The sequence below is a fragment of the Phocoena sinus genome, chromosome 2 (genome assembly GCF_008692025.1).
Source record: "Phocoena sinus isolate mPhoSin1 chromosome 2, mPhoSin1.pri, whole genome shotgun sequence".
In the NCBI taxonomy this organism is placed as follows: domain Eukaryota; kingdom Metazoa; phylum Chordata; class Mammalia; order Artiodactyla; family Phocoenidae; genus Phocoena; species Phocoena sinus.
In genome coordinates, this window is record NC_045764.1 from 92,149,939 (window position 1) to 92,175,200 (window position 25,262).

The 25,262-nt window shown below is 49.9% G+C and overlaps 1 protein-coding gene across 1 annotated transcript; it reads left to right on the forward strand.

Annotated features, from left to right (window-relative positions):
- The first annotated feature begins 5,675 nt into the window (after window positions 1-5,675).
- PLA2G4D (phospholipase A2 group IVD) lies at window positions 5,676-24,527 on the forward strand. The gene is made up of 20 exons (XM_032621715.1): window positions 5,676-5,720; window positions 7,307-7,379; window positions 7,574-7,710; window positions 8,284-8,415; window positions 9,080-9,120; window positions 9,501-9,543; window positions 10,572-10,635; window positions 10,970-11,106; window positions 12,278-12,388; window positions 12,512-12,549; window positions 12,727-12,862; window positions 13,174-13,310; window positions 14,499-14,721; window positions 19,634-19,751; window positions 20,116-20,253; window positions 20,470-20,577; window positions 20,726-20,917; window positions 21,190-21,356; window positions 21,997-22,183; window positions 23,275-24,527. The coding sequence occupies exons 1-20, from the start codon at window positions 5,676-5,678 to the stop codon at window positions 23,499-23,501; spliced, it is 2,454 nt and encodes an 817-aa protein (XP_032477606.1). The 3' UTR covers window positions 23,502-24,527.
- Window positions 24,528-25,262: the final 735 nt, after the last annotated feature.

Here is a 25,262-nt window from a genome sequence, read left to right on the forward strand (position 1 = left end):
ATTATGTTTTTGCCAGCACCATTTAATGAATAGTTCTGTCCCCTCTGATCTACACTGCCAATTTTCTCATCTAACAATTTTCCAGATATGTGTGGATCTGTTTATTGGCTCCATAATCTGTTGTATTTGTCCAGTTGTCTACTCCTGCACCAAGACTCAGCTATAATTAATTTATAGTAAAGCAAATCCCCTTCCTGTTCTTCTTTAGAATTGTCTTGGCTATTATTGTTTTTTGACCTTCTATATATATTTTTTAGATTCAGCTTGTCAAATTTCATTGAAAACCCTTCTGGGATTTCATCTGGAATGTCATTAAATGTATAGGTTATTTTTGGAAAGAATTGACATCTTTAGATATGCAGTCTTTCTATCTAGGAACGTCTTTCCTGTTTTTTGGGGTTTTTTTTGTTTTTCTTGGTGCCTTTCAAATGCACTTTTAAAATTGTGTCTATTCCTTGAATTCTTGGTAAGACTTGTCACCAAACAATCTGGGTCTTGAGTTTTATGTTTGTTGTTGTTAGATTTTTAATTATTAATTCATTTTTTTAAAAATCCCAGATGACAAGAATGAAGCACAAGGTACTGGGTTAGAGCTAGAGACTCTATGAGTATGAACTTATGTTTAACTTAATATAGATACTGATAGATACATGTAGAAATAATTATGGATATGTGTACATACATGGATTAATATATATTAATATATAATATATATTATACACACACAGGTTTATATATACATATGTAATTTTTTTTTTTTTTTGGTACACGGGCCTCTCACTGTTGTGGCCTCTCCCGTCGTGGAGCACAGGCTCCGGACGCACAGGCTCAGCGGCCATGGCTCACGGGTCCAGCCGCTCCACATCATGTGGGATCCTCCCAGACCGGGGCACAAACCCGTGTCCCCTGCATCAGCAGGCAGACTCTCAACTACTGTGCCATCAGGGAAGCCCCTGTAATATTTTTAATATATATTACATATACATATAAATTTGAGCAACAAAATAACTAACATAGTATTTATAACCCAAAGCATAAATAAATATCCATAAGTTCACACAGGTGTAAATAAATGATTGAATTAAATAAGTCAGTGAGAGAGAGAGGCAAATCAATCTTCAATGCAGAAGAATTCCAAATGATTTATATAAATACTCCCCTCTAAAGGAGATGGAATATAACTCCCACTTCTTAAGTGCGGGCTATGCTTAGTGACTTAGTTCCAAAAAGGACAGTATGAAAAGTGAGAATAAAGTAAAGTACAATAGAGAAGATAGACAAACATTATCTCAGCAAGGTGATCAAGGTCAACAGCAACAATGATGAGGCACCTTGATAGTATTAACCCTTCATGTGATGGGAGGAAAATTTTGTAAAATCATCTTCTTAGATCAAATAGAAAGAAATCTTCCCACAGCCTGGATGAACGAAATTTGGTTTTTTAAATTACTGATAGTTGGTAATAGTTAATTATTTGTAGTCTCCTTCTGCTTCACAGCTCTTCACTGACAATGCCATGTAAAACTTTAGGATTGTTAGCAAATTTGAGAAAAGCTCTGATTTAGTTACTATGGCTATGTAACACACCACCCCAAACTCAATGACATAACACAGTAACCCCTTTATTAGGCTCATAGTTTCCGTGGGTCAAAAATTCAGAAAGGGCACAGGCTGGGGGTGACTCAGTAGCTGGGCTGGAATCACCTGAAGGCTTATGCATCCCCATGCCCTGGACTCTTGACCTCTCCACATGACCTGGCTTCCTCACAGCACGGAACCTCAGGGACTCAGACATCTGTCATGGTGGCTCTCAGTGGGAGTTTTCCAGCCGTCAAGGAGAAGCTACATCACCTTTTGTTACCTAACCTCAGAGTCAAGCAGCGTCAAGTTCCTCACATCCTATTAGTTAGCGGCTCCAGCCCAAAAGGTCCAAGAGAAAGGGAATCTGTGTCCACCTCTTGATGAGGGAGGGGTAAGAGCATGAGGACAGGAGACATTGTTGCAACCATCTTTAGAAAAATAAAATCTGCTACAACCTCTAACCAGTTTCTCTCCTCTCTGAGCTATCTAGATATGCTACCTGCTTGTAGTACAGGAATATGATAACTTCTATTTCTTGAAATTCCCATCAAATAAAGGAATAAAAGCATTTAAGGCATGATTGAAAGCATCTCTTTCAGGAGACTTCTGTTTTGATCATATTTCAACAAGATTGTATTTTCCACTTAGGATTTCATGTGCCTGTTTGGACGAATTTTCCACAGGCTTGTTTTGGTCTGTATGTTTCAGACCTTGTCTATCTTCCTCTACCTTACTCTTCTTGTACTGCAGCACAGCCTCTGCCTACACCTCTGTCACAATGTCAGATGAGTTGGCACAGTGCATGGTAGGAGTATTTTGGAAACTATTTCTAAACCAGAATGGCTGGCAGTAACTTCACTATACATGAAACCAACTGAAAACCACATAACTATGTCCCACTGCGCCGAAATGGACGTACGTGTCTCTAACCCAACTTCTCCTTGGATCCTGAAAGTACCACAGTTGCATCAACGCTAACAGATGAGATAAAAGAATGGGAAGACAGCGGTCTTCACCGTTTGTAGTTAAAGTAGCTTACTTTTGCAGATTTTACTAACACATACGAATGGTCGTTAGCTTTACTAACACATACGAATTAAGAATCTCTGACTCAGGATTTCATGGGCTTCTTCAGGTGCAGCGTTTACCACACCATCACTGCACAGATGGGGAAACTGAGCCAGCTGAGCCCAGGGACCCCCGTCCTCTGGGGTGTGGAACTGCCTGGCCCTCCCATACTTGTGTGGAGGGCTGGCACCGGGGGTTACCACTTGGAGGGTGATGCTGCAGCTCTGCCTCTGTAGTTCCCCGAAGCGATCCCAGATGAGGCCCGCGTTAAGTTCAGGGAGATGTGAATTCACTCCCCAGGGGGATGTATTTCCTCAGGACTCCTGTGGTCCCAGATTGCTCTGGGATTGGCCCAGCCCGTGGCGGCCACCAATGACCAGGGCGTTCCTGCTGGATGGGCTCCAGGCTGGGCTGAGCCCACTCTGGGGTGGAGGTAGAGCTTTCAGTCTAGAGAGCGTAATCCTGGGCTCTGCTACTCACCAGCCAGTGACTTTGTGCATTGCTTCATCTGTGACCCACTTTGGAATAAGTTGTTCTTTGCAGTGTTCTACATTTTTTAAAGTATTGATAGCTCTCATTCAAATGATTTTTCATAGACCATTACTAATGTTCTTTTCTGGCTGATTCTGTAATAATACATTTTAGATCCATTTGTAATAGGTTAACATTAATTCAGTTTCACTTGCCTCAAAAAACAATCATTATTGTTCAATTATATAACGAATTGACAGTAAAATGACTGAGGTCATGGCATTTCAGGAGAACATTTCATGTTGTGCATACTGAATAGGTTAAACAGGTGACTTCACAGAGCTTTTTTCTGTAATATTCATAATCTAAGAATTTCCTGATTGGTCTCTTACCTTTACTACAAAGTTTGTCACTCTATTTTAACAGAAATCCTCTAAATTCCTAGGACCAGCCACACGGAAGGAGTGAGAGGCCTAGAGCCAGAGTCCGGAGCCCCCTGCAGCTAGGTCTCCAGAGTCTGCTCAGAGCCCGCCCCTGGGGCCGCCCTATTATTACTCCCAGGCTCCTGGCTGCTCATCTGCTCTCAGGTGCCCTCCTCCCCCAGAGGCTGGCCTGGCTCAGGCTGGGGCTGGGCTGCAGGGGTTTCCTAGCTCTGACCCCACCCTGCCCTCTGCCCTCAGCCTCAGGGAAACCAGCTTCCTGTCGCTGCTCCCGGGACTTGACTTCCCCCTCTCTTGTATCCTGACATCCCAGGTCTGGAAGCGATGTTCCACCTGCAGGTCCTGGAGCCTTGCCAGAAGTTTCTGGAAAAGCTAGTTGATTCAGCCTCCAGGAGAAGAGGAGAAGGTACTGGGCTGAGGGAGTGACCTGGAGGTGGGGCTCTGGCTGTTTATAGGATCGTGGCTCCTCAGAGGCTGGCAGGTCCACCGTCAGTCCCATTCCATCGGAGTAGTCACTGCCAGCCAGCCAGGGAACTGTCATCCTGGAGGGAGCTGGGCCTGGAGTGGAGCCAAAGGTTTGGCATGGAGAGAATGACACCTAGGGGACCACCTGGCCATCCTCACCAGGTAATAATGTCACTGAGCCTGTCAGCATCACTCAGGACAGGCCCTGGAGCTAGCATGCATTCTAACAAGCTTGACATAGCTGAAACCAAGGTGATTCTGGTCTCTGGAGAGGGGCTGGGTCCCAGACCTGGAGTCTCTGCCTAGGCAGAGGCTGGAGGTAGGAGGCAGATGGCGAGGGAATCTGTGCTTAGGGATGGGGAGTGGGTGGGATGATCAATTAGCATCCATAGAATCTAGGGCCCTGGAGACCAGGGTGAGGAGCGTCATCCCAGCCTGACTCAGAGGCTGTGCCCGCAGCTCCCACTTCCTGTCTCTCCAACCTCCCCGCGCTGTCCTACTGCGGGTCACTGGGTGCCAGCAGGGAGAAAAGGCAGCCTGATCCTTTTACTCCCCCAGCTGAAGACCTCATGGTTATAGATCCTCTGGACCCCGCTCAATCTCCCTTGGGCTATATCCTCTGTGATGGGGCAGAGACCAGCCACTGAGCCACGGAGGATGGAGGAGGCCCCGGGGCTCCTGTGCAGGGGCAGAGAGGGTGGCTGGGACTCTCAGCAGAGAGGCACTCCCAGGATGCTACAGGAAGCTGGGTGCAGGCGCCCTGCTTGAGACCCCTCCAGGAGCATCCAGGGGTCAGTATCAATGAAGGCAGTATTCCAGGTGGCAGGATCTTTCAACAGGCAAGGTGAAGCCCAGAGCCCTCAGGAGAAAAGAATCCTACTAGTTAACACATTAGTTGGCTAAATAATCCTATTTGTCTAAAATAAATCTATGAAATTCTAATGTTTAGATATCCATGGGGCAGGGGATGAGAGTTGCATGCGTTACAAAGAAGCAAAGTCCTAAGAGTGTAGAACCACAAAGGGGTTGTGAGCTCTGGCCTTGAAGACCTGGGTTTAAATCCTAACTATATCACTTAACTAACTCTGTGACCTAGCGCAAGTCACCTTGCTAAGCCTCAATTCTCTCATCTGTAAAATGGGAGGAAATGAGAGAACTATCTTATGAGGGTTGTCAGGAGGATAAGTAGAGTTTGAATATGTAATATGCTTAGTATAGCACCTAGAAACATAACAAGCACTTAATAAATAGTAAGTATAAGAGCAATTACCTAGAAACTGCTTACTTTTTGGTAAGCATTCTACAGGCATTAACACATTTCAGCCTCAGAACACAATGTCAGGTTGATACTATTGTTTGTCCCACTACAATGAGGAAACAGAGGCACCAGGAAGATTAGTGACTTGTCCAGGCTCACACAGCAAGTAAACAGAGGACCAGGGTTTAGATCCAGACAACCTGGCTGGGAACCTGCTCTTCTGCCCAGCAATGGCCAGTCATTATAGTGATTGTCACAGCCCATCCTCCGGGTGCTCTGTGTTAGTGACACTCTTAGAGGTGAGGAGAATGGGGTTCCATCTTAGGAAAAATACCCTCCAGGAAACGGTGGGCTTTCTGAAGTTGAGAGGCTCTCAGTGACCAGAGGGGGAAATGGGCAGCCAACACCCCAATTTGGGTATGGTGGCTGGCTGGAAAGTGAGCAATTGGGGGCGATTCTTAATAGCCCCAAGTGGCTTTAGAGCAGCCCACAGGCTGTGGCCCTGAGGATCGGGGTGGGAGCTGGGGTAGAGCTTGGCTGCCTCTGCCTCGCCCTGGCTTGGAGCGAGCATTGAACCACAACTCCTCACAGGAACCCAGGTCCCAGCCAGCACCACCTCTGTGATGGGCGGTGATGGAATCTGGGTGTGGGGAGGAAATGGAGCCAGGTGCCTAAAATGATACTAAATCCCTGTCAACTACAACCTCTGGCTTAAGGCCTGTGGATGTCACTAGCATTGATCCCCAAGAAGGGAGAAGTGAGCCTACCTTGCTGGGAGGGTCATGTGTGCTCTGCCAGAGAGCTGACAAGGATGACAAAGACACTTAGCAAGAAGCCACAAGACAGGGATGATGTGGGGACACAGGGTAGCAGGGTCGGGGCAAGGGCACAAGCCTGATTGGCTTTGCTGTGACCCGTTGTCCTTTAAGCTTCTCTGTGGGGCATGGAGAGCCGGTGCCGTGGACACTGAGCCAGCCCCTGGCAGGTAGCACCTGTGCAGAGCAGAGACGTTTCCTGGTGGGAGCCTAGACTTTCAGATCACACGCATAGAAGTAGGACTGGTCGTGGGAGGGTGCAGAGCAGGAAAGAGCTTTGGTTTCATCGCAGCGCTGTCTCCCAACCATGCAAGGCTGAATGTCCACCATGCAAGCACGGTGCTGTCTCTGCCTCAGATCACAGGGCCTTATCATAAGAAACGTGTGCAGGGTGCCCAGAAAAATCTACTCAGCAGGGCCTCACTCAGGAAGAACAGAAACCAAAGAGTCCCCTGGATCTCAGCAGTGGCAAGGACCTCAGAAGTAGGGGTTTGAGATACCCGCCCGCCCCCACCCCGCCCCGGCCGGGCCCTGTCCCAGCAGAATTCAGCCACATCCCCCCTGCCCTCTGCTTTTCCTCCTGCCACTTACTACTGCTTGTCTTCTTGGTCCCTCCAAGCTTCTGCCCACTCCGTTTCTTCTTCCACCTTATTGGGCTTGCCTGTGGGCTGATGTGGCCTCGCCACCATCTTAATAACTTTCACCCCCTGCACACGGTAACAGCCTGATGCTCTTGGAGTTTCCCAATTCACACCCAAGAGACAGTTTGTACCTGAGGCCATCACGGAGCACTGGGATCCCCAGAGCTCAGGGTCCTGGAGTCACATGCCCACTTCCTGTCCAGAGGCCGGGGGAATGCCTGGCAGCAGGGTCCCATGCTTCACCAAAGGGCTGCCCTCCCTGTGAGCTCTGGGGGTGGCTGACCCCAAACTGACATGTCCAGTGTGGTGGCCGTTCCTTGGCCCTCTGTTTCCTGCTTTCTCTACTGTGCAATCCTGTCCCTGAAGGGAGGGCGCCCCACAAATTCTACCGCCATTCCCTGACTGCTGCGGCCCAGGACCATGGCCCTAGGGACAGTGATGGGCAAAGGCTGTTTGGCCCCAGAATGCCTGGCAGCGTCAGCGAGCAGCATCTCAGGAGAAGCCTCGGCACAAATTGGGGGGGCTCGTAACTGAGCAGGAGGGACTCTGCGGCTTATTTCTCTCCAGGGGGAGACCTCTGCCTGCTGGCAGCTCAGTGTGAGAGTCCTGGAGGCACGGGGCCTGGGCTGGGCTGACCTCTGTGAGTAACTGTGTCCTGGGCCCCAGGGGTGTGGGGAGGACCAGGTCCTATGGGGAAGGCCCAGTGCCTTGGGGCTGGGCTGGGCTGGGCTGGGCTGCCCGGAGTGGCTGCAGGGGTCTTGGGAGAAACCTGGTGAGGCCCCTGGAGAGGGGTGTGAGGAATTCTGTCTCACACGGTTCTCTTGATGTTGGCAGTGAGCAAGGCAGACCCCTATGTGATCCTACAGCTGCCAACCGCACCTGGAACAAAGTTTAAGACCAAAACGGTCACCAACTCCAGTCATCCTGTGTGGAATGAGACCTTCACTTTCCTGATCCAAAGTCAGGTCAAGGTGAAGGCCAGAGGACCCCTGGCCACCCCCCTGAGGACAGGCTGTGCCCCACACTGGGAAGGTTCCTGGGGTAGAGTACACCTTCCTCCGGAGCTCAGGCAGAGAAACTGGGGAAGGGGGTGTCTTTGTGCCCCAGCCTGGAGGTGCCGTGTGTGAGAGAATGTGTGAACGGCAAGCTACTGGTCCTCCCTAAACCCATCCAGGGAGTGGAGGCAGCAAGAGCCCTCCTGCCTGGGTTGTTTGAGGTTAAATGCGATCACGTACAGAGCACTCCCAGTATAGTGCCTGGTACCTACCAGGCCTTAGGGAACCAGCCAAGCAGGGGTGGGGTTGGGCTGGGGAAACTTCAAAAGAGTTTTATTTTTTATAAAAACAAAAATGAGCAGGGGGGAATTAGGAACTTTGCTGGATTTCCTTTTACCACTTCTAGGTTTTACCAGTGTTTTTATTTTGAAGTACAAAGTGCAGTGGCATAAGAATCTTTCCCGGCCCTCGGCATCAAGTGAGGATTCAACAGGTGTGAGCCACACTATGTGTTAATAACGTGCTACGTTGCTGTTCTCGGGTCCTTAGAATGTTCTGGAGCTGAGCATCTATGACAAGGATGCCGTCAAGATGGACGATGCCTGCTTCAAGGTTCTCTGTGATGTCTCTGAAGTCCTCCCTGGCAGGTTGCTCCGGAAGACCTTTTCCCTGCATCCCCAGGTGGGTGGAGGTTCCCGCCAGCCCCACCTCTCAGCTCCAGGCTGAGGAAGTGGCACAGTTTCTCCCGTCTGTTGGGATGCTGCTGGGTTTGAACTTCTTTGCAGGAAGACGGAAGGCCCACCCAGAGATATTTACATTTTCATAGGAAAGGAGGAGGTTAACTTGACTGTTACTGGCTGAATCACTTAAGGGAGGAATTCTAGTCAGCTACCAGGAAGGAAGGTTTTGGGTGATGGCAAACCTCCTCATATGCCACAAAACACAGCTCGTTGTGACCAACTTTTCGGGGGGTGTGGGCTCATCACTCTTGCTTACTGCCTCTGACCCTCTCATGGTGCCCAAGACCTGGAGGGAGGGCAGAGTTCTGGGGTTGGTCCCCCTCGAGAGGAAGATGAAATGGGCCCTGGGTATCTTCAAGCCTCCTTTGGCTTGTGGTCTACATCTTCCCCTACAGCCTTGCCAGGCAGGGATCTAGCTAGCTGTGGGTAACTTGGGCAGGTAGCCCATCTTTCCCCAAGACTCGATTTCCTCATCTGTAAAATGGGAAGAGTTGTAACACCGTGCCTCCCTTAGAGGCTGCTCGGGATGATGAGATACATAAGGGAGCTGTGTCAACTCTAAAGACATGTGTGCATGTTGACAGCTTGCTCAACTTTAATTTCAGGGACCAGAGGAGCTGGACGTGGAGTTCCTGATGGAGAAAACGTGAGTAATACCACACAGCTCAGGGGGTGTCTCAGGACCCAGGCTTTCCTTAGGAAAATGCCTTTAACCCAGATCTTCCCATTGGTCTGACCAGCCCAGATTTGCTGTTCCTCATCTCCTACCCCTGCCGGTCGGGTTGGGGGAACCCTCAGAGAAATGAGGATAGAAAGGCTGGTGTTTTGTCTGCCATGGTGAAAGGTGAGGACCTTTCACTCTTCAGAAGCATCTCCCCACACCCTGGATCATACCCAGGATGTAGAGAACCCTCAGTGTCACCCAGGGAGGCCCCACCTGGGTGCAGCCTGGCTGGGAGGGGGCACATCAGTGCAGAAAGCCTTTGCCTTTGCAAGGCCGGACTCTGGATGGTTTGATTTTTCCAGGTCAGGCTGCCCAGAAAACCTCATCACCAACAACGTGCTTGTGGTAACCATCTTCCCCAGGCCCGTGGGGTGGGGTGCGCTAAGGGAGGGGCCCCAGTGCAGACACTGGGGTAGGGGCAGGGCTGCCTGGCAGGTGGGCCGCAAGGGACAAGGCAAGGACAGGGCTTTGCAGTAAGACCAGTCCACTTCCCTGCTAGGTGGTCACCTGGGGCTGCAGTCTGGCCTCGGAGGGGCCTGGGGCTAAAGAACTCGGAGAGAGAGGGGAGGCCTGAGGCTCTGCTGAGAGGAATTCTGGCCCAAGGCAGGAGGGTTGAGGGAACATTGGGGGAATTTTAGGCATTTCCTGATGGTGTTCTGTTCTGTGTGATGACTTCATAGTTCTTAGCCCTGAAGGGGGTGAGGAAGTCTCTCGAAGGCCAGGCCAGCAGGCTCAGGTTACAGTGTGGTGTGCTTCCAGTCAGGGAGCTTTGAGATAGGATCAGGGGTCAATCAGCTTCTCCTCCGGACAATGGAGGGTCAGCTCTCCTAAAGCATAGCGAGCTCACGAAGCTGCAGTGGACAGGAATGTGCGGTGAGCGAGGATTAGGAAGTTTCTACTCCAAGGAACACCCTCAACGAGCGACACAGGCATGACCTGGGAGCTAAGCCAGGCCCTGCATGTAGTAAGGCAGCTGGCGTTCAAAACTGAAGCAGGCATCCACCCTTGGGGTCCTAGAGTGCCTGTTTGATGGGCTAGTATTACTTTTTCAAATACATCTTAAAATAGCCACACCTATGGCAGCTGCCTTTCATCTGAGGTGTTGGAGACCTCATGTTGATGAGCTCAGCAGTTCTCAGGGACAGGGTAGCGGCCAGAGCTGAGTGGGCTGCAGGCATCAGCTGGCACGCGTTACAGAGAGAAAGCAGCAGGCTCACTTGGCAAGTCGGTCAATGGGAGGACTGGTCCTACCCTGGACCCTACTTCTGGCTCTGCGCGTGGTGGATTTGGGACAGGGGGCTCAGGGGGTGAGGTTGAGGGGAGACCTCAGCTTCCCCTGCAGAGCCCCCTGCCCATGACGTGATCTGCCCCAGGCCCGAGAACTGTCTTGCCTGGACATTCACCTGAACAGCACAGGGAGCACAGCCGAGGTTGCAGGTGAGACCTGCTCAGCATGAGGTCTGGCCTCTGCCTGGGGTGTGGAGGGTTGCTGGGTGTGGCTGGGGAACCTGTCCAGCAGGAGGCTGCCCACACAGCGCAAAGGCAACTGGTCTCCTCTGGGCAGGAGAGTCCCCCTGACCTGGGGGAAGGCCTGTCGCCAGAGGTGGGGGTCCCATGGGGGGTGTGGGGAGAGCCCTCTCCAGAATGCTGTTTGCCATGGTCCAGCCACCCGGCCTCCCCATGGCTTGGGCAGTACTGCTGGTTTCCTGGATCCTAGCTGGGGTTCCGGGCTCTTGTTTCCCTTGTGCTAACCTGTCCACTCTCTCCCTAGATCAGGACAAGCTGGAGCTGGAGCTGGTGCTGAAGGGCTCATATGAGGACACACAGACATCTGCCCTGGGAACAGCCTCTGCCTTCCGCTTCCACTACCTGACAGCCCAAGAGGCAGAGCTGATTGGGTGCCTGAGGGTAGGTTTTGGCTCTGGAGCTCCCCTGCCGACCCCAGCCTCGGGCCAGCTCCACCTGCTGCAGGCTTCTCTCTGGCCGTCCACCTGCCACGGTCAGGGCCCTGTGGCCTTGTCAGCCTCCCCCAGTTAGGCACCACGCCCTTGGCAGACAGGGAGGATCACCAGGGGCCTCGCGTGGGCACGGGGGGCTGCTGTGCCATGTCAGTCTTTGTTTGAAGTCTTCAATGGCTCCTCCGATAAGGCTCCTAGAATAAAATCCCATGTCTGCGTCCATAGGCCCTGCATAACCTGGCCCCTGCGCACCTCTGTCGCCTCATTTTCTTCCATGCTCCCCCTCATTCACGATGCTCCAGCCATATTTGTCTCTTCTTGCTTTTCCAACATACCAAGTGCTTTCCCTGTCCTCCTGCGGCTCCTTCCGAGGCTGCCTGCTCCTCTTTCTCCTCCTCCTTTAGATCTCAGCTCAGATGGCATCTCTTCAGAGGCCCTCCTTGACCTCTCCCGCATCTTAAACAGATTCTACATACCCCACCTTTGGTTACTCTATCACATCACCCTGCTTATTTCCTTTACAATACCTACTAACGTCAGTTCGTTACCTGTTTCTTTATAAGCTCATGCACGTGACTCAGAATAATAAATAAACACATATCAGCTATTAATACACTAAATACATATAAGCTATGCTTATTTTTTTATTTTTATTTATTTTTTTATTTTTTTGGCGGTACGCGGGCCTCTCACTGTTGTGGCCTCTCCCGTTGCGGAGCACAGGCTCCGGACGCGCAGGCTCAGCGGCCGTGGCTCACGGGCCCAGCCGCTCCGCGGCACGTGGGGCCTTCCCGGACCGGGGCACCAACCCGTGTCCCCTGCATCGGCAGGCGGACTCTCAACCACTGCGCCACCAGGAAAGCCCCCTATGCTTATTATTTTTTATTGAAGTTTAGTTGATTTATAATATTATGTTAGTTTCAGATGTATAGCAAAGTGATTCAGTTAGCTATTATTATTTTTGTACCGATTAGTAATTGTAATTTTTTAATTACAATAATTGTAAATACTGTAATTATTTTTGTATTATCAAGGAGGGTCTGTGTCTGTCCAGATCACTGTCTAGATACTCAGTAAGGATTTGTTGAGTGAGTGAATGAATGAATGACTTTTCTTTCCAGACCTCTAAAAGCAATGGCTGGAACTCAGGCAACTCAGCTGGGTACCTCACTGTACCCCTAAGGTCCTTGGCCATGGGGAAGGAGGTGACAGTTGACGTTCCTGCTGCAAATGTAAGTGGCCTCAGCTGGATGGGAAGTGCCAGTGAGAATAAAGACCCCAAGGCCCCCAGGGGATACCCACACTCCCTTCAGGGTCTAGGACATTCTGAGTGGGGTCTCTTGTTTTGATTTCAGGCCCCAGGAGTGAAGCTGCAGCTCAAGGCTGAGAGCTGGTAAGGGACATTCATATCTGTGGGAGACAGGGGTAGTCACGGGGCTGGGGAGTATGTGGAAAGTGTGGTCCTAGGGGTTGGGAGCAAGGAGTTTATGTGGCAGCTATTGTGGGCTCGACCAGCCAGTAGCTGAGCTATGCAGGTGCCCCCTGATCCTTGGATCCTCCACTGCCCCAGCCTGAAGGAGCTGGCTGTGCATCTGGGCTTCGATTTGTGTGCGGAGGAGAAAGCCTTCCTGAGCAGGAGGAAGCAGGTGGTGGCCAAGGCCCTGAAGCAGGCCCTGCAGCTGGACAGAGACCTACAGGAAGATGAGGTTTGTGGGGGAAGGGGGATGTGGGTACAGATACCTTGCACTCGCCTTAAGGGAGTGCCTGATTGCTATGCCCTCTCCAGATACTCCAGTCAGCAGAGGCTGAGGAGTGGGCATATGTGGGGAGATGTGGAGCATGGGGAAGCTCTCTTTGGGGATCTATCCAAGGCTGAGAGCTGTCATTTGCTGGGGAGGAGCCGGGCGCTAGCTCTAACCCTGACTCCTTCAGGCTCTGACCTCGAGTCCCTTCCCTGGAGGCAGGAGGCAGCTCCATCCCTGTCCTTGTTAAGCCAACCTGTGTCTGTGCAACCCAGGTCCCCGTTGTGGGCATCATGGCCACAGGAGGAGGTGCCCGGGCCATGACCTCTCTCTATGGCCACCTGTTGGCCCTGCAGAAGCTGGGCCTTCTGGACTGCGTGACCTACTTCAGTGGCATCTCGGGCTCTACATGGTGGGGGCCCTTGGGACTTGGAAGAGCAGAGATGATCAGGCCCCAAGGGGAAATGGAGTGGACGTCAGAGGGGCCCTCTAAGTGGGTGTGAGCAGTATGTTCTGATGGGTGCCAAGTGACTTTCTCAAAAGGGGGGAAACGGACATTCAGAGGTCCTGCCATGGGCAAGGCATTGCAGGACATCCATTCCATGCTACTGATCCAGAAGGAGCTGGGTTTGAGTTTCTGCAGCACTACTTACTGGCTAGGTGACTTTGAGCAACTTATTTCCCCTGCTTCTCAGTCGACTCATCTCCAAAGTGGGGGAAATAATACTACATACTCCATAGTACTGGAGTGGGACAGCCCACGTAAAGCATTTAACATGTCTGACATGTACCAGGAGCTCCAAATTGGTAGCTTTTTTTCCTTTAATTGTCGTTGCCTCATTTAATCCTCACAACACTCTCTGGGGTCGTTTCTCTTATTGTATAGTATAGATGAGGAAACTGAGGTCAAGAGATGCTATTTTACCTAAAGACAACATTGCCACCCTATGCTCCACTCTGCCTATGACGAAGTGGAACTTTTCACCATTAGAGATTCATTCCTTTGAGTCTTATCGAAATGTGACTTTAAGGAGTAAAAGAGGGGTAAACTCAGAGTTTAGGTGACAGCTGTTGACAAGCAGAGTCTTAAAGGGCTTCAGGACGGATCTATAAAGATGGGAGTACGGGTCTACAGCTGTGCTGTACAATACAGTAGCCACTAGTCACGTGTGGTTATTGACCACTTGAAATGTGGCTAGTCCAAACTGAGATGTGTTATAAATATAAAATGCACAGTGAATTCTGAAAGAACAGTTTGAAAAGAATATTTATATTAATTTTCATATCGATTACACACTGAAATGATAATTTTAGATACTGAATTAAATGAAATATACTGTTAAAATTAATTTTTCAGATCTTTTTTTACTTTTTGAAAATGTGGTTACTACGAAAACTTAAATTACATATGTGGTTCACATTCTATTTATATTGGACAGTACAGATCAAGAAGGAGAGAATGCCCTGAGGCAGTTTCCAGATAGGTGGGGCTTTGGCAGCCAGAGCCACGTGTTGGGAGAAGTCGGAGGGTGGAAGTTGGAGTTGCAGCGACCCATGCTGGGCCTTGACCTCAGACTGTAATGTCCCTTTGTTCTCTCAGGACAATGGCCCATCTGTATGGGGACCCTGAGTGGTCGCAGAGGGACCTGAAGGGACCCATCGGACACGCCCGGGAGCACCTGGCCAAGAGCAAGCTGGAGGCCTTCTCTCCTGAGCGCCTGGCGAGCTACTATCGGGAGCTGGAACAACGGGCTGAGCAGGGCCACCCCACGACCTCTGTGGACCTGTGGGGTCTGGTGCTGGAGTTTGCGCTGCACGGACAGGTAGGGCTCCTGCGCATGCGAGGCGGAGCCTATGTGCAAGGGTGGGGGCTGGGGCAGCCTTGTAACTAGCTGACGTGTGCACGCACATTTCCTGCTGGGTAAGAGGCCAGTGGTTAAAGGATGTGGGAACTGCTGTACTTCCTTGTCTGCCAACTTCGGGATGCCGACATTTTGAATCAGGTTATTCTTCAACTGATTGCCATGAAACAGAAATTTCTGGGTCTCCCAAGAGCTAAGGACCAATGTCAAAGTCAGTTAAGCATCGTGTTTAAGAGTCAGTGAGGTTTTTGGAACAGCTTTCATTTTATTTTATTTATACTGTAATATGAAATGTATTTTTCATCATCTTCATGGTAGTGTTAAAAGCACAGACTCTGGAGCCAGATTTCCTAGATTCTAATCCCAGTGCCTCTTACCAGCTATGTGTCCTTAGGCAAACTACTTAACCTCTCTGTGCCTCAGTTTTTTTCATCTGTACAATGAGGATGAGAAGAGTACTTAACACATAGGGTTGCTGTGAGCACTCAGTGGCGCCTTGGCATAGAGTAAGCATTACGTGTTAGCTATTCTATTTCTTTACTATTATCCTAATACCACTAATACAAAACTGAGCAAATAAATTTTTTATGCGTTGCTTCTTTAAGGAAAGCTTAGTAAGTTAATTGCTGAATCTTACATTAACTGATGTAATTATTAAAATCAGGAATTTTTTTCACATTGTTGTTTTACCACATATAGTTATCTGAACAAAGTTTCTTTTAAAGCATTTGAAACAGCTAAAACACAGAAAGTATTTTTAACATGTATAACAAAAAAGTAAACTATCAAATATTATTAGCAGAGGAAAGATTCTTACCTTTCTTATCTTTGGATATCAGGTGTTTGACCAAGAATGATTAGCGTGTAAACTAATGCCAAAAGTGAATTTGTTTTAACTTTTTTCTTTAAATTTTATTCTTGTTGGCAAGCCCAGTGCTACTTGGAAATTACCAACCATTCTTGTTTTTTAGTTATTAGTTTAAAAATATTTATTATAAAATATTAATATTAAAAATTTATCACAATGATCTTCAGACTTAAGAAAATGCATAAAGCATGAAGAATAATATAAGGAATATGCGTGATCTCACTAATCAGCCTAAGAAGTGAAATATTATAGATAGAGCCAAAGCCCCCCCGTGGACCCCCCTTTCAGTCCCATTTCCCTCCCACCCCCAGAGGTAACCACCATCCTGAATTTAGTTTTATCATCACATACATATCTGCAATCTGTACACTTTATAATATTATATAATATATAACATATTTTATAAACCTTTATTATATACTTTATTAGATATACGTTTATTATGCATACTTTTATTAAAAATATATATCCTTAAGAAAAATGTAATATTATTTGTACAATGGTTTTGTAGAAGTCTCCTTGTGCCCTTGTGTTAGAGATTCTCTAAGCCTTGAAGATAGATGATAGCCAGTAGTGGAATTGTTAGGCCATTGGGTAGTGTATCTTCAACTTTTCTAGCTATTGACAAGTTGTTCTCCAAAAAGGTTGTATTAATTCACACTCCCAGCACCAGTGTATCATAGTTTCTTTTTCTCTACATGCTCTTCACACTTTTAAATGTTTTTTCATTTTATGGGTGTGAAAGGAAATTTTATTGTAGTTTTCCATTTCCTTGGTTTTTAGTGAGAGTGAGCATATTTTCAAGTATATTTGTCATTGGGACATCCTCTTTTTTTTAATGCTAACTTCTTTAAAAAAATTATTTATTTTATTTATTTATTTTTGGCTGTGTTGGGTCTTCATTGCTGTGCACGGGCTTTCTCTAGTTGCAGCGAGCAGGGGCTACTCTTCGTTGAGGTGTGCAGGCTTCTCACTGCAGTGGCTTCCCTTGTTTCGGAGCACGGGCTCTAGGTGTGTGGGCTTTAGTAGTTGTGGCACACGGGCTCAGTAGCTGTGGCTCGCAGGCTCTAGAGCACAGGCTCAGTAGTTGTGGTGCACGGGCTTAGTTGCTCCGCGGTATGTGGGATCTTCCCGGACCAGGGCTCAACCAGTGTCCCCTGCATTGGCAGGTGGATTCTTAGCCAATAGGGAGTCCCTCTATTCCATTCTAATGGGGCTCATTCTCTATCCCTGTGCCAATCCTGCCCTGGCTTAGTTACTACCTTTGTGATAAATCTCAGTTTCTGATAGGGCAAATTTACCCCCATCTGCCACCTTGGTTCTCAGAATTATCTTGGCCACTTTTGGCCCTTTGCCCTCCTATATACATAATAGAATCAGTTAGTCAAGTTTCATGATAAATATTGTTGGGATCTTTGTCGAAATGGCATGGAATTTATAAAACCAACATAATTACTTGAAATGTTTTTATTTTATTAATATATCCCATGTATTCTTTGGCTCTACTGTTTAAGTTCATGTTTGGTTTTGAGGGTGCTGTGTTTTATTAACTGACTTTTCTGCCTGTTGGCAACAATTAATTACTATAGAGTGGGGAAAACTTGTTTTAACAGTTCATTTTATGAAGTGCTAGAAAATGCAATTTGATCCTAGGCTATAAAGAAGACATATTTAATTACATTTGATCCTCCAGTAATGACTTAATACATGGTTTTATGTACACAGTTTGTAGTCATTTTAAAAAAGACAAACTTATTGTTCACAAGGATAAAAATCCTTGCCATATTACTGAACAACAATGCATTCTTTAAAATGAGTACCCATGCAGTTTAAAAAATTTTGTCACAATGTGAAAGCTTTGCAAATATTGTTTCTTTTCTTTTCTTAGTCATCATGCTTTATCTCTTAAAGCTCACATTTTTAAAATAATTCTTTATTGAGAAGAATTTAGTGCTGATTTCAAATTTTCCTTTAGATAAAAATAAGTATTTATTATCTCTATACTATACTGAGCTACAGTACCAAAAGTCATTTGAAGTCGTCAGAAAATATAACTCCATATACAACAAATCACAATTTCATTAATACTAAGTATTATTAGCGAAATATTACACCCTGAAACTTAGAACAACTTACTTAGTCTACATACTTTTATAATATTACTTCAGTTTTTATAAAAACCCACTTACAAAATACACCTGTTGTAATCAGTGCTTCTCAAATTATCTCTTTGAAACTTTGTTTTTACTCTCTTGCTGGCAACCACTGAAAGGCTTAGAAGCTGCTCACCATTCTTCAAGGAGAAACTTACAGTTTTTCTCCTATCTTTTCCTGAGTTAAAAAGGTCTTACATATTTTTCTTCAACTCTAGACAAAAGGTTTTATATACACTTTAGTGCCACCCTGTGCAAGACCCAGATCACACTGACACACCGCCAACTGCACCCAGCTCCCACACTCCAGGTGGGACCCTTGAGTCATCAGAGTGGTGTTCTGCAGGGTTGGGGACCCTCATTTGGAAACTGGGAGGGGGGGTGCGGGTAGAGATCCAGAGACTTGCCATGACTTACTGGTGAGCTATTAAAAGGAAAAGGAATACTGGGTGCTGTTTCAGTTGATAGAGAGGTGTGCTGACCCTTTTCCAAGGCTTTTCCAGGGCAGAAGTTGCATCTGTAGTAAAAGATTGTACACGTCAAAAGAGCAGGCAAACAGGATTCCTAAATAAAAGACTTTGAGAAAGGAAATCACAGGTATTCATCAAGCCCCCTCCCTCCTCAGCACACATACATACTTACACCCACAGGACTAACTTGTAAATATAACAAATGCTCAGTGCCAGGCCGCTTGAGCCGTATTTGGAGAATTTCCTATGGATTCCCTATAACTCAAGTCATATTGGGTACCACTGAAGAACTGGAGGAAAAGGTGACTGTGACCTGAGTGCTCTCACTGTGTGACAGAGGGCTGCCAGGGGAAGGGAAGCACAGCAGGTGTGCTGAGGCTTTGTCATGGGTGCGGGAGCCGGACTCCCTGTTGGATGGGCTGGGCTAGAGTCCCGGGATGCACATCTGGCTGATCATCAGAGTCACCTGGGGAGGTTTTAAAACGACAAATTCCTAAGTGGTTTCTGATGATTCTCAGAAGAGACCCAGTAATCTGTATATTTAACTCTCAGTAAATCTGATGCTAAAGGTTGATATGGCAGGGTGGGAACCTCCTAGGTCTAGCTGCTGAGTGGGGTGCCTTGCAGCTCAGAGAGCCTAAGAGAGAGGTGGTACTCATACTGCTCCGTGAGTAACAACCCAGGGCCTGTGGCAGCAGGATCCTTCCCCAGGTGGGGTTCCAGGCAGTCACCACCCTTAACCTTGCTGAGGCTTGAGATGAACTCTATTTTCATTTCTGGTCTGGGATAGAAGGAGACCTTTCTGTTCCCCTAGAATTCAGTGAGGTTCTGTGGAGGCTTCCCCAAAAGGCAAGCCAGAGTCCTTGCCAGAGCTTGGAGTTCTATTGGAGGGAAAATTAGAAACAAAAGGCAAGGATAAATAGTGGGGTACAACTTTGTACTGTGCAAAGCAGGAAAGGAGGAGATGAGGATGTCAGGAGAGTGTTTGGCAGGGGCTGAAACTTGAACTGGTCCAGGTGAACCTAGAAGGGGCAGCCCATCCCCTGGCAAAGCTTACAGTGTACACTGAAAGGGGATTTCTGAGTCCTTTCTGGAAAGCAGCGTGTGTGTGTGTGTGTGTGTACGCGCGTGTGCCTTTGTGCCTGTGCATCAGGGTCCATGTACCCTCCATGCTTCAACCCATAAAGATGGGCCACTGGAACCACAGGATGCAGGGGTGGGTGTCACTGTTGACACTGTGGTCCTTGTGAACAGTGCTGTCTGCAGGTACGCAGTGCACAGCCCTACATGGAGACCCCGACGCTCCTCACCCCCAGCCTGTGCTCCCACCCTGCCTCCAGGGTGCTCCCAACCTTACTTTGTCCCCCACGCCCCCACCCCAGGTGATGGATCAGAAGCTGTCAGGACAGAGAGCTGCGCTGGAGCGGGGCCAGAACCCTCTGCCCCTCTACCTGAGCCTCAATGTCAAAGAGAACAATCTGCAGACCCCGGACTTCAAGGGTACAGTCCTCAGTCCTGTCCACTCCACCCTCCAACACACACACGTGCACGCACACCTCCTCTGCACCCTGAGGGCCCCCAGAGAGTTCACACAGGAAACTCCTGCACAGATGGCCAGCCTTCTGGAAGGACAGTGGTTCTGATGGGCTGATGAGGTAGCCAGCAGAGCTCGCCGTCCCGGGGCAGGGCTGTGGTGGTGAGGATGTAGACAAGGGGCTGGGTGGGGGAGAGGTCAGCTCAACAGTCAGCCGGGCGGGGAGGAGGCGGAGGCCTGCTGGGCGGCAGTGTCTTTGGCCCTTGTCAGAGCTGGGGCTCCCCCAACCCACTGTCCTTTCATTCCTGCCTTTCCCTCCTGGCCCCTCAGAGTGGGTCGAGTTCTTCCCCTATGAGGTCGGGTTCCTGAAGTACGGCGCCTTCATCCCCTCTGAGCTCTTCGGCTCCGAGTTCTTCATGGGGCGGCTGATGAGGAGGATCCCTGAGTCCCGCATCTGCTTCCTGGAAGGTGAGCGGTCATCATTCTGAGCGCCCTGTAACCAGGTCTGGGCAGAGCACCCGGGGAGGGCAGATATTGAGCTGGGGGGAAGGGCCATTGCAGAGGCAGCCCGCTCCCCCTCCTATTCTCCATCTGCACTCAAGGGTGGGGACCACTGCCTTCCAAGTGATGGGGGGCAGGGCACTGAGGCCTGAGGCTGACCTCTCTTGGGAGTTTGGCCTTCAGGTATCTGGAGCAACATTTTCTCCCTGAACTTGCTGGATGCCTGGTATAACCTCACCAGCTCCAGTGATGCCTGGAAGCAGCACATCAAGGACAAGATCAGGAGCCTGGGTAGGAAAGGGAGGCACTGAGGGGAGCCTGCAGTGAAGCCGCTTCCCCTTCAGATGCTACAGGGTCGGCGGGGGGGGACTGTCAGGGGAGGGAGGGCCAGGCATTTCCAGACCCCTCAATGGACCAATGTCTGCTTCTCTGGGCTCAGAGGAATCCCCTCCCTCCTCGGGGACCTCCTCAGGGCCGGAGGCCTTGTGGCTCCAGCCTGGAACAGCGCTAGCCCAAATGTTGAAGGGCTTCCTGACGAGCAGACCACTCTACCAGCACAGCTCCAACTTCCTCCAGGGCCTCCAGCTGCACCAGGACTACTGTGCCCAGAAGGACTTCTCCACCTGGGCAGGTAAGGGCCACTGCCATGTGTCCCCATGTAACAAGGTTGGGCTCCTGGGTGGAGATGGACCATGGCTGGGGCTGGCAGAGTCCTGGGGGGTCCCAGCATCCACTCCTGGGGTGTGGCTTGGAGGAGGTCTTGGGAAGGGCTGGGCTGGTACGTGCATTCAGGGAGTGACACCAGGGGTTAGAAGGGGACGTGGAGGCGAATGCAGTATAAGGGGTGGGTGGATGGTCTGTGTTGGACTGGCTGCCCCTGACTATTGCTACCTCTCCCATCAGACAGCCAGGTAGACTCCTCCGCTGGCCAGCTGACCCCGCAGGAGCCCCAGCTCTGCTTGGTGGATGCTGGCTACTTCCTCAACACCAGCTGTCCCTCCATGTTCCGGCCAGGCCGCAGGCTGGACCTCATACTATCCTTCGACTACTCTCTATCCTCGCCTTTTGAGGTGCCGCTGGTCACCCCATGGGAACCCCAGACCCTTCGCCCACCCAGGCCATGCTCCAGGGACGAGCAGCAGGGCCACTGGCCCAGAACTTCTGGGTCCCCAGGGGGAGGGAGAGATGACAGGCTGTGACTCAAAGTCTCCTGCCAGGTTTGGGAAGGGCTGTGGAGGTGCTGGGGCCCTGGGCTCCCAAGAACGGTAGACAGGGAGGAAGCTCACCATGCCCACCCCAAGAGGAACCACTGGACAGAGCTAGGAGGAGAGCCTGGCCTGTCCACGTCCATCCTCCCAGGGGCCTCCCTGAGGACTCTGGGGAAGGGGGTGGGTAGGGCTGTGAGACAGAAGTGGGTCCCGTACTGAGGCCCTGGAGGCTCTGAGATTGAATATCCCAGAAACAGCGATCCCATATGGGGTGCTAGATCTGTACCCCACCTAAAGATTTTAGTCAAACAATACTGCAGACCACCGGGATCCTTTGCTTCCCTCCGAGGCACTGTGTAGCTTGACTGGGCCACGAGCAAGACAGAACCAGGTTGTCTTGAGCAGTCAGTTTGGGCTGGAGCTGTCCTAGCATCTTCTAGAGTGCTGACCTGGGATGACTGGGAAGTAGCCATTGCTCTCTGAGCTCCCTCTGCCCCGCCAGGTGCTACAGCAGACGGAGCTAGACTGCCGGGCCCGGGGGCTGCCGTTCCCCCGTGTGGAGCCCAGCCCTCAGGACCGACGCCAGCCCTGGGAGTGCCACCTCTTCTCAGACCCTACCTGCCCTGATGCCCCTGTCCTGCTTCACTTCCCGCTGGTAAACGCCTCCTTCAGGGACCACTCAGCCCCAGGTGAGGCAGCCCCCCTTCCTGACAGCCTGGAAGCCTGGCCCCTCAGAGGCACCGCTCTGGGCCCTCCCAGTGCCCCTGCAGCCAGCAGAGGCAGGAGTCTTAAGGCTAGTCCCACCCAGTCTGGGACATGGCAATACCCTGGCCTGTTGTGGATGCCCAGATCCCTGTAGAGGCCCTCCGTCTGCAAAGCCACTGGGCTGGTGTCCTCTTTGTCATAACCCCAGGCTCCTTTGGCCTCCCCCTCCCCATGCCCGTCACTACAACTGGGCTCTGCTCCCCCACTCTGTGGCAGGGGCCATGTATGGGAATCCCTGCCCTGTCACCGTCCGCCACTACTGCGTACCACATTGTTGGAGGACTTCCTAAAGGCCCCCCAGGCTGGACAGCCAGAAAAGAAAAGCCCCGGTCCCCTCTCTCTCAGATTCCCCTAAACCTGTCTGGGGTCACAATTGGCCTCTCTGTCATTCTACCGCAGACCATTCTAGGGTCCTTTCTCAGGGAGCTGGGCCTCTACTCCAGGGCCCCCGAAATCTGAACTCTCATCACATTCCTTCTAATCCTCGCCTCCCACCAATTGGTCAGACTTTTATCCCCTTTTGATGGGAAAACCTAATTCTGCCTTTGTGCAATCTTCTGGCTTTCTAGTTCCTGCCAGAATTCCAAACCTTCTAGCTTTACTCTTAACATGCTAAGCCCGCATCTTGGGATTCTCTTTCTCTCTCAACAAAGACTGTTTCTTGCAAAACAAAAGCTCTTTGGTTTTCAGACGCTTGCTTCCATCATGAGTTTTAAGAATCCACCCACTAACCTAAAGGGCTTTGTTTTTCTGCTGCTTCCGCCTTACCCCTGGGGGTGAGGTAGATACCAGGGCGGGGCCTGAACCGTGGAAGATGTGTAATGCTGTGAGAAAATGTGGGAAGCAGCACATGCTCCATACCTCAAAACAGCATCCTGCTATCCACAGTTATAGTTCTGGGCAAAGGACACGGGGCTGGGAGGAACCCCTTCAGTGGGGAGCAGCTCACCCCTGTGTCCAGCCAGCTGTGGAGGCCTCTGGGCCCTGCGCCTAACCCCCTTCCACCCCTGGACAGGTGTCCAGCGCAGCCCTGCAGAGCTCCCGGCTGGCCAGGTGGATCTCACGGGGGTCAACTCCCCCTATTCCATGTTCAACATGACCTACAAGGAGGAAGACTTTGACCGCCTGCTGCAGCTTAGTGACTACAACGTACGGAACAGCCAGGGCACCATCCTGCAGGCTTTGAGGACCTCTCTGAGGCACCGGGCCCCGGGGGCCAGGCCTCCAGGGCCGCAGACTTGAGACTTCTCGGGGTCCCCAAGATTTGAGGGCCACGCTCTGATCCTGGGGGCTGGGGGCTTAATCCACCTGCAGTGGGTACAGCCGCGGCCCTCACGGGGCTTGGAGTTTCCGGGCCTCTCCCAGGCCTGGGGCCGCCTCTGCAGCTGGTCTCATCGCCCAGAGGGGCTGTGTCCTACCCAGAGTTCTCCCTCACCTTCATAGCTGGTTTGGAAGGAGCTGACAATAAACTCCTTACCAGGCCAGCATATAGAACAGCTGGTTCGAGCAAACATTTACACGTAGTTCTTTTCACGCCTGAACAGAATGGAGTTTGAGGAGCAAGCTGGAGGTGCCAGACCAGGAGTGGGGACAGGCAGGGCAGGGGAGGGCCTGGAAGGTGGCTCCAGGTATCAGGAATCACAGTACGTCCTGACAGGCTTCCCTTACTGCCTCTGCTCCTCTCCTCTTATACTATTATTATGCAACTTTAGTGAGATATAATCCATATGCCATATAATTCATCCATCTAAAGTATGCAATTCAATGGCTTTTACTATATATTCAGAGTTGTGAAAGCATCGCCACAATCAATTTGAGAACATTTTCATTAACCCAAAAAGGAACCCCTCATCGCTTAACTGTCAACCTCAAACCACAACCCACCCCAGCCCTAGGCAACCACTAATCTACTTTCTGTTTCTTTAGATTTGCTTACTTTGGACATTCCATATAAATGGAATCATAGAATATGTAGCCTTTTGCGTCTGGTTTCTTTCAACTTAGCGTAATATTTCAGGATTCATCCATGATGTAGCAGGTATCAGTACTTAATCCCTTTTATGGCTGTGTAAATACTCCACTGTATAGATATACCACACTTTATTCATGGGCTGATGGACATTGGATTGTTTCGGCTAGTTTTGGTTATTAGTGAATAATGCTGCTATGAACATTCATATACAATTCTTTTGTGGTGGACAATGTTTTTAATTCTCTTGCATGTACACCTAGGAGTGAAATTGCTGGGTCCATAGTCTTTTGAGGAACTGCCAGAATGTTTTCCAAAGTATCTGCAACCATTTTACATTCCTGTCAGCATTGTATGAAGGTTCCCCTTTCTCCACATCTTTGCCACCTCTTGTTACTGTCTGTCTTTTTATTATAACTATCCTAGTGTGTGTGAAGTGGTATCTTTTTTTTTAGATGTTGGGGGTAGGAGTTTATTAATTAATTTATTTTTGCTGGGTTGGGTCTTCGTTTCTGTGCGAGGGCTTTCTTTTAGTCGTGGCAAGCGGGGGGCCACTCTTCATCACGGTGCGCAGGCCTCTCACTATCGCGGCCTTTCTTGCTGCGGAGCACAGGCTCCAGACGCGCAGGCTCAGTAGGTGTGGCTCACGGGCCCAGCCGCTCCGCGGCATGTGGGATCCTCCCGGACCGGGGCACGAACCCGTGTCCCCTGCATCGGCAGGCGGACTCTCAACCACTGCGCCACCAGGGAAGCCCCTGAAGTGGTATCTTGTATGCGTTTCCATAATGTTGATGTTAAGGATCTTTTCACATATTTATTGGCCTTTTGTATATCTTTTTTTTTTTAATAAATGTATGTATTTATTTATTATTTGGCTGCATTGGTTATTCATTGCTGTGTGCGGGCTTTTCTCTAGTTGCAGCGAGCGGGGGGCTACTCTTCGTTGCAGTGTGCAGGCTTCTCATTGGCAGTGGCTTCTCTTGTGGAGCACGGGCTCTAGGCATGCGGGCTTCAGTAGTTCTGGCACGTGGGCT

What these genes read in the sequence shown, in the direction of transcription:
- PLA2G4D (XM_032621715.1), top strand. Translation starts at nt 5,676, where the DNA reads ATGGGCAGCCAACACCCCAATTTGGGTATGGTGGCTGGCTGGAAA. An exon ending in TGATCCAAAGTCAGGTCAAG is followed by an intron (nt 7,711 to 8,283) that starts GTGAAGGCCAGA and finishes TCGGGTCCTTAG; the next exon opens with AATGTTCTGGAGCTGAGCAT. An exon ending in GAGACCTACAGGAAGATGAG is followed by an intron (nt 12,863 to 13,173) that starts GTTTGTGGGGGA and finishes TGTGCAACCCAG; the next exon opens with GTCCCCGTTGTGGGCATCAT.